Source organism: Patagioenas fasciata, chromosome 5, assembly GCF_037038585.1.
Source record: "Patagioenas fasciata isolate bPatFas1 chromosome 5, bPatFas1.hap1, whole genome shotgun sequence".
NCBI classification, from domain to species: domain Eukaryota; kingdom Metazoa; phylum Chordata; class Aves; order Columbiformes; family Columbidae; genus Patagioenas; species Patagioenas fasciata.
The window spans coordinates 65850058-65863278 of record NC_092524.1 but is presented as its reverse complement, the minus strand read 5'-3'; the positions used below and the strand labels follow the sequence as shown (position 1 = coordinate 65863278).

Genomic DNA, 13221 nt, shown 5'->3' with positions numbered 1-13221 from the left:
TGAAAAACAGTAAGCAGGGCATATTTCCCAACCAGACTCCATGAAACAGCTGCCTCACAACCAGCCCATGCAGCCACTGGCCAAAACACGTGTCTCCCGGGCCACCAACCTGCTCATTTCGAAGAGGAACCGGTCAGCCTTGGCCATACGGTCCAGCTCGTGCTTATGCTCTTCCAGGAGGTCAATATCACCCTTTTCAGGGACAAACTTCAGGAGCTAAACAAGGAAAAGTGCACTTATGGACATGAGGTGCATTTACAGTTTTTCACGAGCGAAATGCTGATTTATTTGCTTGGATCTCCTACCCTTTCAGCATGTACAGTGACCCCAAGGCACCTGTAAAATAAGTGTTATTGCTGTCCCTGTGACCTTCCTCTCATTAGCCCATCACATTATTCCTCTTGTTACCCCACCGCAGAAGCATCTCTTGCTTTGGCCCCATCATCACTCTGGTTTTACAACAGATGCACTACAGCTACTCCAAGGAGGTTTCAGCATCAGCTCTGTCAGAGACGTCAGGGACTCTAATTTGCTGTAACCCTACATAGTTGCAGATGGAAATGTTGTACAATGAATCCTCCCACATCTCTGCTGAAAGTGCTGTTACCAGCTCAGCTTTAAGGACAGGTGAGTAAAATGCTCCAAAAAGGGATTTAGCTGGGGTGAAAAGTGGGATTCCCTTTTTGAGGACTGCACAAACGTTAAAGAAGCTTTCAAAAATAAAACCCCACTGAGCAAAAACTTCAAGCTGTGGCCACAAAACGGACAACTAGCTCAGCCTTGGGGTCCCAGGGCAGAGCTGGTACCTGCACCGATGTTATGACCAAACTGCGTTCACAGAATATCAGGGATTGGAAGGGACCTGGAAAGCTCATCCAGTGCAATCCCCCAACCGGAGCAGGAACACCCAGCTGAGGTTCCACAGGAAGGTGTCCAGGCGGGTTTGAATGTCTGCAGAGAAGGAGACTCCACAACCTCCCTGGGCAGCCTGGTCCAGGCTCTGGCACCCTCACTGTGAAGAAGTTTCTTCTCAAATTTAAGTGGAACCTCTTATGTTCCAGTTTGAACCCACTGCCCCTTGTCCTACCGTTGGTTGTCACCAAGAAGAGCCTGCTGCTGCAGCTCACTGGGGTGGTTTTCCAACACACAGTTGGCAAATAATTTGGGGCCCCAATACACTTCTCAAAGCCGCAGTTTGGTCCTGAGCACTGTGCACAGCGTGGTCTCACCGTGAGGCAACCACAGAGGAGCACAAGACACATTGCCCACCTGCTCCAGCATGTCTTTTGGGAGGTCCTCTTGCTCGTCCATTGTCAAAATTGCTCGTTTGATCTCCTCGTTGGAGAGTTTCAGCCTGGGAGGTGGAAGGGAAGGAGAGTTATTCCCAGCCCAGTGATCGGGCAAGGAGCAGGAGCGTTTCCTTATGCACCCAGGCAACATGAACAGCTTCACTCCCAGCCAGCAGCACCATCACTAATAACACTGTACAGCATGTTATGAAGAAGGATGTGTGAGAAACATGGTAGGACCATGGTCTGCCAAGGCACAGCAATGAGCATCTCTGGACCCGCTGCGAACGGGGGGTCAAACCCCACCAGCCAATTCCCTCTCCCTGCGCCACAGGCAGCCATCCCCTATTTTACAGTCTTTTATGTAAGTATTGTAAGTAGTGTATTATACATGTATTAAATAACTTTTCTATGTAACTCTTGCCCATAGCAATGCTACTCCTGTGGTGTTGGCATCCCTGATGGCCATGGGGACAGGGGGAGTCACAGTCCCCGTCAACAGCACAGCCCAGCCTGGGCTCAGAAGCATAGCTCAGCACTGGTCCTGAACCCATTGCCATGACCCCTAAGGAAAATGTGGCCAATTTCTGCTGCTTTTCTTGGATTTGGACATTGCCTCCCCCACCCCTCACAGCTGCTTTTGGTTGGAGTGTCCCTCTAGGGAGAAAGAGATAGAAATCCAAAATTTGGGGAAGAGGATGCTCAGCATCCCAGGAAACCCATCAGGGTTTTTTTGCAGGGTGGCAACTGAATGTGCAGGAATTGAAGACATAGCCTCAAATTGGAGCAGCCATCAATTACAGTTTAATATATCTGCAGAACTCCCCGTGATGGCTCTCTGTAAGGACTATGATTGCAAACCTACACATATTTTTTCTTTATGTTTTTGAATTGTGGTAGATAAAATAATCTAAATGCAAAAGAAGAAAAGCCCAGAAACTCCTGCAACTCTGTCTGTCAACATCCTATCCCTTGCCCAGCTTGCAGTGATGGTTAAAACCATTGCAACAGATAGTTAAAAAAAGAAAAGAAAAAGTCCCCTGTACTTGCAGCCATGAAAAGTCACACAACTGAAAAAACCTGTTCATGGGCTATAAGGAAACCCATTGTCCCAGTCCTGGTGATCAGCACTGCCAAGGGATGCTGAAACACTGGATGCAGCTCAGAGGAATGAGCTGAAACCAGAAACACAGCCTACGGTGGGATGTGAGACCTTGGAATTAACCTGATCAGCGGATCAAAAAGAAGATTGGGAGCTGACCTGATCACTCTAAGTAATTAAACGAGGAAAGTGTTTTTCCTGGCATCTCATCAGGGAGCAGATGGAGACCATGGAGCTGGCTTTTGGAAGATGAAGCTGAAGACCAGGCTAGAAAGGGCTTGGTTTAGCTTGAAATCTTTTGTTCGAGACTGAAGTGAAGGATTAGCTTTCTCAAGACTGGTGAGTCTTACAGACCTGGCAACTAAATACTTGTTCCTTACAAGCTCATGTTTCTCATCTTGTACCTGGCCCTCTCTCACCTTCTGCTTGAGGGAAACCCCCAAGAGAGAGTTTGTTGAATAATGAGTGAATTAAAATCTCACCTCAGCCAGGGGAGGAAGCTCAAAGATTGTGCTGAGGACCATTGCAAGGATCATCGCACAAGGAGCAAACCAGGATCCATGGAAAATGTCCCCTTTGATGCCTGCAGTGATGAGCAGTCATGTCCTGGGGACACTCGCCCTGTCCAGTGCAAGGGCAGTGGCTGGGATGGATGTGACCTGAGGTGGGATATGAAGCTGCAAGAAGACCCCTTTTACACCTGAGCAGTGACACAAGAGCTCAGGCCACCGACAAATGTCACATCGGTTCCCACCCCAGTGAACAGCAGACACTGGCTGGGTTTGGACATTTGTGGGATCCCTGGGAGGCAAACACGTTCCTGGGAGAAGGTGGCTGGTGTGCAGCTACCCCTCATCCAAAGCTAAAGTGAACATCTAAAGTGCTGCCTTTCCACTGTCATCATCTCCAGGAGGGTGGTGAAAGATGAGGGTGAGTTTGGAAGCCCTGTTCATTAAAAGCAAAGTCAATAATAGAATATATTTAAAGAAAAATAAATAAAAGCAGGCTGAAAAAACTTTTCTCAGGAATCATCACAACCCAGAGCCAAGAACAAGAGCCTGTCCCAGCATCGGCAGAGCGAGCGCGGGGCGCCAGAAGAAAACAGCTTCTCAGACAATTTGATGGGAAAGGGGCCAGTGAAAGCTAGAAGCTTATCTATAACCACAATAATTATCATTGTTGGCAGCAGCTGTCCAACGCGAGCCGTCTGAGAGGAACGGGGTCACAGGGCTTGCTGTCACGGGGATTTAAAGCCAGCAGCCCGCCGATGCGAAGTGACAGCTCACCGGCCTGACAAGCGCGGGGCTCCTTTGCGTGGCTTTTGTCGAGTCCTGCCGAGGACGTAATAAGTGTGAAGGGGAAAAAAACACAAATTCTGCTGGGAATGGGACGCATCCTCTTGAAAAGCCACATTCATTCGAACAAAATGCTCCACATCGCGTTGCCGGAGAGAGGAATCAAACAAGCCATTCACTGCCAGCACAGGCAGAAAGCGATGGAGCAAGGGCTTGATAAGCATCTTGCAGAAAGCAGCACTAAAAATACACAGACACACACAGAGAGCAAAGGCAAGGACATGGGTGGTTTACAGAGGAAGACCCGATAATGCACCGACATCAGCAAAGCATTCTCCAGAAAAACAAGAAGAAAAAAGCAAGTGTTAAAAATATTCTTGTGCTGCATTACAAGCCAGAGGAAAATCCAGTGATCTCACTGTGCAGTAATTTCTCCCAAAGCAAGGGAAGCAGGCAAAAAAAACCCCCAAATCTACAGAGAGAGATAAAGTATCTTGCTGGCTGTAATCTTTCCATGCTGCAAGCCAGACAATGCCTGGTGAGCTTACAAATGTCTGGCCTAAATATGTGGCCAAGCTTGCAGGTCGTTTTGCATGTGAAAGTCTGCTTGTCCCTGTGGTGGCTGCGTGAGCCCGGCTGTGATGAGCAACCCAGCAAGACCAGGTTAAGCCAAGCCCTTGGCACCACCAGGACCAGAGACTCTGCCTGGTTTAGGGATGGGCGACTGGAATGGGTAGAGATGAGAGGTTTTGGGCAAAGTCACATGGAGTCTGGCTGGTTCTGAAGCCCTCGGGAGGCAGCAGGATGCTTGGGCTTCGTCCCGACACTGCCCTTCCTTTTAGCCTCTTGGCATCAAGAGTAGAATCATAGAACATCATGCGTTGGAAGGGACCCACAAGGATCATCGAGTCCAACTCCTGTCCCTGCACAGGACAACCCCACCGGTCACACCGTGTGTCTGAGGGTGTTGTCCAGTCTCTTCTTGAACACTGTCAGGCTTGGGGCTGTGACACCTCCCTGGGGAGCCTGTTCCAGTGTCCAGCACTCCCTGGGTGAAGAACCTTTTCCTAATGTCCAACCTAAATCTCCCCTGGCACATCTTCCTGTCACTCCTTTGAGTCCTGTTATTGATCACCAGAGAGTGAGAGAGAGAGAGAGTAAATCTTCCAAAGGGATTTTGGGAAGAGAAACTCGATTGTGGTCCCTTGGAGAAATGGGGGAAGAAGTAGATTTGGCTGCTGCTGCAATGCTAGAGAAATGCCCTCGCGGCTGGCCCTCTGCCTGTGCATCCCCAGGAGCACCACGGGATGAACCCCAATGCACTCAGAACAGTGTACTTTACTCAGTAAGGCACAGAAGATGCCTTTAAAGTGCGTGAGTAGCTCCTCTTCTCAACAAAACAGCTATTTGTGTGCTTAACTTTCAATTATACACTTAAACCTCTGTCTGAATTACACCTAAACCCACTCTGGTGGGGAGCAGCCCAGCCAGTGCCCTGAATCCCATCACTTCACTTGCTAATAGCTGGCTGACATAGAGCTACTCATTCGCCTGGCTGCTTTAAACTCTGCTATCATCGTCATCCTTTTTATTTGGACAGCTAAGAACTACAAAAATGCCCAGGAGCAACCTAGAGCAGAAATGGCCATAAACACAGCAATTTTACCACCGAATTCTGAAGCACACAGCTCGCTGCATTCATCCCTCCTGCTGTCCACAGGGCTGTGGACCATCTCTGGGAGAACTTAAGGAAGCACCAGGGACCATGAATTACCCACCAAGATGGCTTTTTTTGCAGGCACCAGCCTCTGCATGCTGCCCAGGGAAGGAAACCAGCCGGGTTGCCCAGGCAAGGCACTGGTTCTGCTGACCCACAGCCCAGGAAAACAGAATTTGGGCTATGTGGATGCAAACCCAACCTGCCAGTGATGCTGTTCCATCCTGGCTGGACCTGAGTGGCACAAAAGCTTCTGCACTTCCAGGCAGCAGAGCAAACATTTCTGAATGGAGCTATATTTTGCTGCTGTTGGGATTTTTTTTTTCTGGGTGAGTCAGAAACAAGTGGCATTTGCTGCTGCTGTATTTTTTTTTTCCAAGTAGCTACGCTGACGGTTGATCCCTTCAGACCACCCCAGCCTGGCTTTTCCCTTCTCAGAAGTCAGTCTTACTGGTGTAGTTTATCTTGCCAAAAAAGGCCCTTTTTATCCTCTTTGGCAGCAAGCCAGGAATGGGATTAAATTGCTGGTAGCAGAGCTGAGCCTGCCCGGTGAGGGGCACGCAGGAGGCTGTCAGACCAATGGGGCTGGGCAGCTGGAAGAAGGGAATGTCCCCTTCCCAAAACCCAGATGTGGCACAGGACACCTGGGTGGGCAGCCAGGCCCTGCCCGAATTACGCTGCTGTTCCCCGCATCCTGCTGATAGTCGGCGCTTTCCCCAGCCTAACAGAGACCCTCCTCAACCACATCAAAGAGCAAACAAAACCCAGGCTGAAGAAGATAAGAAGTGAAATTAAACACTCTCCCAACCCTTATAAAGGCTCACTGGGTACCTCAGTCCCCCTGGGGTTTTCCAGGGACAGTGAATTGCCATGTATCTGGATAATTGCATCTCCCCCCTGTTCCACCCCATCGTGACTGGTGTAAGGCTATAGCTGGGTTCAGGTGTCGCTGGCTCTCCTCCAGTGCTGGTTCCTGTCATTAAACCCCCCCTCAAGGGATGAGAAGCAGCCCCTCAGCCCTGGGCAGGGTATCAAGCATCCCCCTGGCTCCCCAGAGAGCGAGAAGGCATTAAACATACCTGGAGAGGAGGATATTGCAATTCTGAGCTCTCCGGCCATCTATGACTGAAAGCTCCTTGACTTTATGCCGGGAACTCAAGGTGTCATCGATAGCATCTTCCTTCTGCAAAAAAACAAACAAAAAAACCCTGGAGAAAAGCCGTGGAGAAGCAAACACATTTAGTACTCTCAGCACATCACAGTGTGATACACAGTGGGCCCCCATTAATCAGGAGCGTCACCACAGGTTATAGGTAAAACCCGTCACCTGTAACTGAAACACAGTAAGCCATTTCATAAACCAGAGCGGGCTTTGAAGCCACTGGTTAGAAATGTAAATATTTTCTCAGACAGGGAAGATTTAAGAACCTACAAACACACAGGCGCTGCTGAATAAATAAAGCCGAGCTTTCCTAGCATACGTATTTGTGATACTTCAATAAATCCTCCTATGAAATATTTCATTATGGGCTGCTACACACAGTCGGCATCGCTCTTGCTCTTCATCCCCACTCCAAACATCTGCATTCACCCTTCACGCATCAGTCGTCTGAGCAAGCTAACCAATACAAGCTACCACACTTGCAAACACAACCTGCAGCATTTGCTGCTCTTTCACGGAAATCCCCCCAAAATAAGGGACTTGAGAGCAGGAATTTGTGGGGCATAAGCACCTACAGCTCCCAAGCAGCTTAAAAATGTTACCTTCGAACAAGTAACAATATACAAAATTGTGGTGGCAGGTGAACAGGCAGATCTACATAACAGTTTTGCAGTGCTGCCCAAGGGGTTCATGTTGCCCTCAGTTTTAATTTACCATATCAAATGTTTTAGTAAGGTTAATCAATTAAAATCTGGCTATTCAATCCTTCTGGAAGCAACACAACCTGGAGTCACAGGGTCCCACATGCTACAGATCCGCACTAAACGTCTAGAAATGTAGGAGGCCTCACACACAGCCACTGCTCGTGTTGATTGTGAGCACAGAAAATTCCCATTTTTTACACTTTTACTTGTTTGAATGGAAAAAAAACACAGCTATAAGATGTGGGAAGCTTCCAGGACAGGTGGCGTAGAAGGAAGGCAGTGGCAGGTGAAGGAAGGTGAGCCCCAAGTCACCTACCACCAGCTGCCCCTTTTGTGTGCTTTGCCTCCTGGTCTTGGCAAAACAAAGAGCTTCAATCTGCAGGTGTGAATATATTTATCTTCATTTTTTGAAAAGCAAAAATACCCAGTGGTAGCAGCTTTTCTATGCTAAGCTGCATTTAAAAATTCAATTCCTGGATGCAGATGTTGGCTTCCACATTGGCTGGACAGCAGAGAGGGCAGCTTGGCCCTCACCAGCCTCTCCTGCATCAACTTTCAAGCTGGTCAACCTGGTGATCTTTGTACCTCTCTGATTTAACCCTCACTTTGTCACACGTTAACCCCCTGATGCAGCACATGTCGCCCATGTCCCCAGCCCCGCGTTCGCCTTGCCCTCGCAGGCACCGGGCTCTTGTGGATGCTCGCTTACCTGTCTGGAGTTACCATTCACAAAGTAGTCCTAGGGCCATAGCAGAAGCATGGAAAAAGGCAGTAAAAACACATGCGGTTCAGTGATCTCAGCAAAACCAAATGGAATCGAAGCACAGACAAGGGGAGGGTGCAACAACGGGGGGCTGAGCAACACAGGGACCCACTCAGGGTCTGCCAGTGCCGAAATAGGGGGATGCACGTGAAAATGTGGTGAGGATTGAAGGATGTGCAGGATGGGGAGGGCTGGCAGGAGAGGGAAAGGTGGCTCTGTGGGTGGATGGGGCCAAGGTGCTGCTGTGCAAGGAGGTGAGGAGGGAACATGGGACAAAGTGGGAGATGCTGGCCGAGCCCTGATGCTGCTCTGTGCCAGAGTCGGCGAGCCTGGCCCAAAGCACCGCTCAGCCCGCTGTGCCGGGAAGAAAATTGCTAGTTTTTGAAAATCTGAGGGACTGAAATGCCAACGCGACTGCCAGGAAAAACAGGGCTTTCAAGTGAAAATAATGGGAGGCTCATCCCGGAGCAAATCTGGCTGCAGCAAAACTTTACCATTTGCCATGGCAACACATTTCCCCTTGATTTCTCCTCTGACAGGGACAAACCCTCTTCTCCAGGGCTCGGCAGCCTGGCCAGATGCCACCCTGACTCCCTGCCAGTGCTGTGCTCCTCCAAAGACCTGGTTGTCCTGCCGGGCTCCCCCCAGCAGACTGGAAGCATATGCAGCAAAGCCGGCACCACACACGTGTGCACACACACACACCGGGTTTTTCCTCGTCATTCACTGGGATGCATCTCATTTTTCTTTTTTGTGCTTGGCTCCAGAGACTATCCAGCACCACTGTGACGGGGAGGGAGGCTTCAAAGGTGCAAAAAAGGGTCATTTTATCTATTTTTTCTTTTTAAAAACAAGGTAGGCAGTGAGCAGAGGAGGTAGGTGGGTCCAAAGGCAGCTGGTTTACAAGAGCACTTCCCTCCAGCCTCTGTGTTTTGAGGCAGACGATGGCCCACGTGCCTGGTTTGAGTTGGTCATCTCCAAACACAGCACCATGACCACCTCTTTTTTGAAGGAAACCTCCTTTTCGCAAGTTTTCCCCTGACCAGCTGCCGAGGCTGGATCAATCCAGGACCCACACATGGCTCTGAGCGGGAGGATGGCAAAGGGCTCCATTCAATGGGAGCGAATACTTGGTGGGGGGGGGTCAGCACCAACTCGGGGCTGAGCTGTGCTGATCACAAGTCCCGTGGCTAAAAACCAATGCAACACTGCAGCCATGAAGCAGAACAAGATGTGCCAGGAGGCAATGAGAGGTCAGCCAAGAAAAGGAGCAATCGACCCTTTCTTTGACAGAGGCATGTACACCTAAGGGGTGCAGCATGGGCACCCTGGTCTGGCACTGTGCTGACTCGTTCCCCGAGCAGAATTAACTCTGTGGACCAGTCAAGGTTGTAAAGGATTGGTGTTAAATAAAGCATCCTCTTCCCAGCAGGCTTCTTCATGGCACAGGCACAATGCATACCCACAAGCAGCAAGGGTATCTTCTTGTTCATTTAACTGGCCCTTAATTAGGAGGCCCTCCTTCCATTCTGATGCTCAGACCTAGTCCTCGTGCAGTCTCCTGCTCCAGGAGCAGAGGGGCTATCCATACATTAACATAGAGAAAAGGCTTGTTACAAAACCCCTCTCTCTCTGCCAGAGAGGCGGTGGATGCCCCATCCCTGGAGACATCCCAGGCCAGGCTGGACGGGGCTCTGAGCAACCTGAGCTGGTGAAGATGTCCCTGCTCATGGCAGGGGTGGCACTGGATGAGCTTTGGAGGTCCCTTCACAAACTATTCTATGGTTCTGTTCTATGATTCTGCCTCAAACCAGCCTCATCTCTGCCCCTTTCCCTTGCACGAACTGCAATTAGCCTCTGCCGCAGGATGGGGGTGTAAGAAGGAGTAGTTTTAAATCTGCTGTCACCCTCCCCACAATCATTCCCCATCCCTGTTGCCCCTGGCCCCTTCACAGGTCACTCTTGCTTGCATGGAGGAGCTGGAGGCTTTTCTTCTTTCATCCTTTTTTGGGAGATAAATTCCTTTCCAGTTCACTGCTAAGCCCCTGGTTCAACAACATATATTTTTTGCACTTGGCCCTGGCTCTTTTACATCACTCACCACTGCAAGACCTGCCAGGACTGTCACTGCCACTTATCAGCATCACTCCCAGCCTCTTCCCTTTGTAGGCTCTCAAAACATCTCAGACAGAGGTGCAGACTTCTGCGTAGCATATCTAAGCCCTAATGGCCTTAGACTTGCTTTTCTCCATCATCACATGCGTGTCCTTAAGCAGCTACCCCCAGTCCTGCTGGGTCCTCATGCCACATCCTGAAATGCAGAGCTCCCACAGGTTTTTCTCTTACATCTAACAAGATTGGTAAATGCTGGTATCACGCACAACTGCAGGGCTTGGGATAGAGACACCTGCAGAGCTTCAGCAGGGAGGACAGGGAGGATACAGGCCCTCCTGATAGCAAGGGACAGGGATGCTCCTGGGATGAGCCCCAAGAAGCCCAGAGGGCTCCCATACTCCCGGCATAGAAATGGTCTTTCCTGAGAGCTGCAGAGCTCACTTTATATCCTGCGTTTACATCCCAGCCTGTGATGTGGGAAAAGCATTGAAAGAGATGTTGAAAACTAAGTACATCATTAAGTCTCAGGTCTTTGCACTGCTTTGGGATTCCCAGGCAATATGCAATGAAAATAACCAAGTCCCATCAACAGCAGCCCCTCAACAGCTACTCGTGGTGGGTCTGAGAGCTCCCTGCACCACACACACCTCTGCACACTGCTCCCAAGCCCTGCTGAGGCACCGGCCACAGCGATGTATCACCCAGCCAGGTGATTTTGGAGCCCTGGTTTGCTCAGGGCATGGGTAGGCAGGGTCTGGGGATAGGGGAGAGGTGCAATTGCTGGGCAAGTGATTTTCAGCCAAGGGCTCAAGATGGGGACGAGGAAGGAGAAATCTCTGCTCCTTCCCTGCTTGCTCGGGACAGAAACCAACTTTTGCTAGAGCTCAAAACCACTGCAAATTACAAATCCATTAGTTCACCTTCCTTCCTTGCAGGGACAGGCCATTCACACAGAGCTCCCCCAGCCCCATACTGTATGCAAAGTGCCCTGTGGTGTGTCTATCATCCCAAGCTGTGACAGGGCAGGTTTAGATTGGATATTAGGAAAAATTTCTTCATGAAAAGGATTGTCGGACATTGGAACAGGCTGCCCAGGGAAGTGGTGGAGTCACCATCCCTGGAGGGGTTTGAAAGATGCACAGATGAGGTTCTCAGGGACATGGTTTAGTGCCAGTGTTGGGTTAACGGTTGGACTTCATGATCTTAAAGGTCTTTTCCAAACAAAATGATTCTATGATTCTAAAGAGCACATCTAAGCCCACATGCTGGTGTGTGCAGCAGTTGCCTGCAGAGCAGGCACACAGCCAGGAACCCCTTACCCTTGCTGGACTGCAAAGGAGGGCACCCCAGGGACCTGCAGTTGAGCAATCACATGCTCATGGGTCCAGGGGGATGTGTCCCATCACTTAACTTGCACAAACTGGTGCTATTATGAAGCCTGGATGAGCCCCAAGGAACTTGGGCATCTGGCTTGCAAGGATGGTTCCAGCCCCAGTAGCATCTCACAGGTGACCTGTCACCTCATCTTTCCAAATCTCCCTTCCAGACACTCTTGCAGCATCTTCTGCCATTCTCTCCCTAGTCCCTGGCTCCCATGTTCAGCTCCTTTTTGGTCCTTGTCCCATCTGGGGCAAAAGCCCATGTCACAGCTCTCCTTGCAGCATCTCCTCCTTGCTGTCCCTGAACCTAACCAGCCGCTTCACCCAGCAGGACTTCAGCCAAGGCAAATTATTTTTAAACTCCTGCCTGGCAATAATCTGCATCAAACCAGGTGATTCACAGACTCAGGCAGGCAAACCACAGGGCAAACTGTCCCGCTGACATGCCAAGTTTCTATTCTCACTACCCTTCCATTTCTTGTCCTCAGATGTGCCCTTCAGTAGGCATGAGTCAAGCTCCAAAAACACCAGGGGAAAGAGCCAGCACCCAACACCATGTGTTCCCGAAGCATAGCAGGGCAGCACGTACGTCTGGTGGGTTACTCTTGATACTTGCGCTGCTTTAATCCACCCTGATCTTTCCCTCAGTTAGCCTCTGGAAGACATTAAACCCTCACGTTGCCTAAGAAGCTTATGTGTCAGGTCCTCTCCTTCCCAGCACTGTCCCTGTGCCTAAGCCTGGCAAGAGTGGGACAAGTTGTCCTCTCCTCCGATGCAGCCAGACATTCAGCAGGTGAACATGAATTTTTCAGCCTCTTCTCCTTGCTTTTTCTCCTGCCTTCTTGAAAAACTCATTGCTTTCGCCCATCGTGGTCCTGCCTGGGGTAAAACAAGCGTCTAATTTTCTTTGTGTGCTTTGATGCCTTCCAAACTGGGGCCATATTGCTCGAGTAGGAGATTAAAAAGCAGAGACTTTTGCCTGCAGTGTCATTATTTTGGTTTGGGATTTTCTTTTTTGTTCAAAAGCTCCCATTTTGCTCTGGGCTCACTACAAAAATAAAAGAAGAGATCCACCCATGGCAGATGTGGGCAAAACTTACTCCTTCTTGGCCAGAGAGGGATAGACATTTTCCACCCAATACGGAGACACGAAGCAGTTGCTGTTAAGAGCGATCCAAAAATATCACCCAACTGTGACCACATCTGGGTGCTATTTTCATACATTCCTCGTCTCTTTTTTATTGGGTTTTTTTTGGGTAATCCATCTTCATGACACACGCAGTCAGGTGCGTGGGCAGGGGTGAAACCAGGCACACCGAGCCGTGAACGGCCACTTCAACCCATGCACTGGCATGTGGATGAGAGGATAACGCAGACCAGGTCGATCTGGCAAACATGGCGTTGGTATGAAATAATGACAGGAAATGTATTTTGAGACCACAAGTGAAACTGCACGACTTGCAATGACGGCGCCTTGCCCAGATCCCCACGCACGCTCTGCGCCCACTGTTACCTGCTGTCTTTGGTAGGCAGAGAATGTCCTTTCGAGGTCCTCAAGGTCCAGGATTTTGAAAACTTTTGCATCATCTATCTCGGTCCACACAGTGCCTGCCAGTTTGTTCTGCAAGATGAGGGATCACTTCAGGTTGAGGGTCTCCTGCCCACCTGCCCTGACTTCACCAGTGACCATCCAGC

General features: G+C 49.9%; 1 protein-coding gene across 6 annotated transcripts in view; it reads right to left on the bottom strand.

The window, feature by feature from the left end:
• DAAM1 (dishevelled associated activator of morphogenesis 1) overlaps window positions 1-13221 on the bottom strand; it is a 96257-nt gene that overhangs the window by 12169 nt on the left and 70867 nt on the right. For 5 of the 6 annotated variants that reach the window (XM_065838458.2, XM_071809764.1, XM_071809762.1 and 2 more), the window contains 5 exons: window positions 13040-13147; window positions 7979-8008; window positions 6483-6586; window positions 1270-1354; window positions 110-216 (listed from right to left, as the gene is read on the bottom strand). In XM_065838458.2, coding sequence (XP_065694530.1) covers window positions 110-216; window positions 1270-1354; window positions 6483-6586; window positions 7979-8008; window positions 13040-13147 — 434 coding nt within the window. The remainder of the gene's footprint in view (window positions 1-109; window positions 217-1269; window positions 1355-6482; window positions 6587-7978; window positions 8009-13039; window positions 13148-13221) is intronic. The other variant, XM_065838460.2, reaches the window with a different exon arrangement.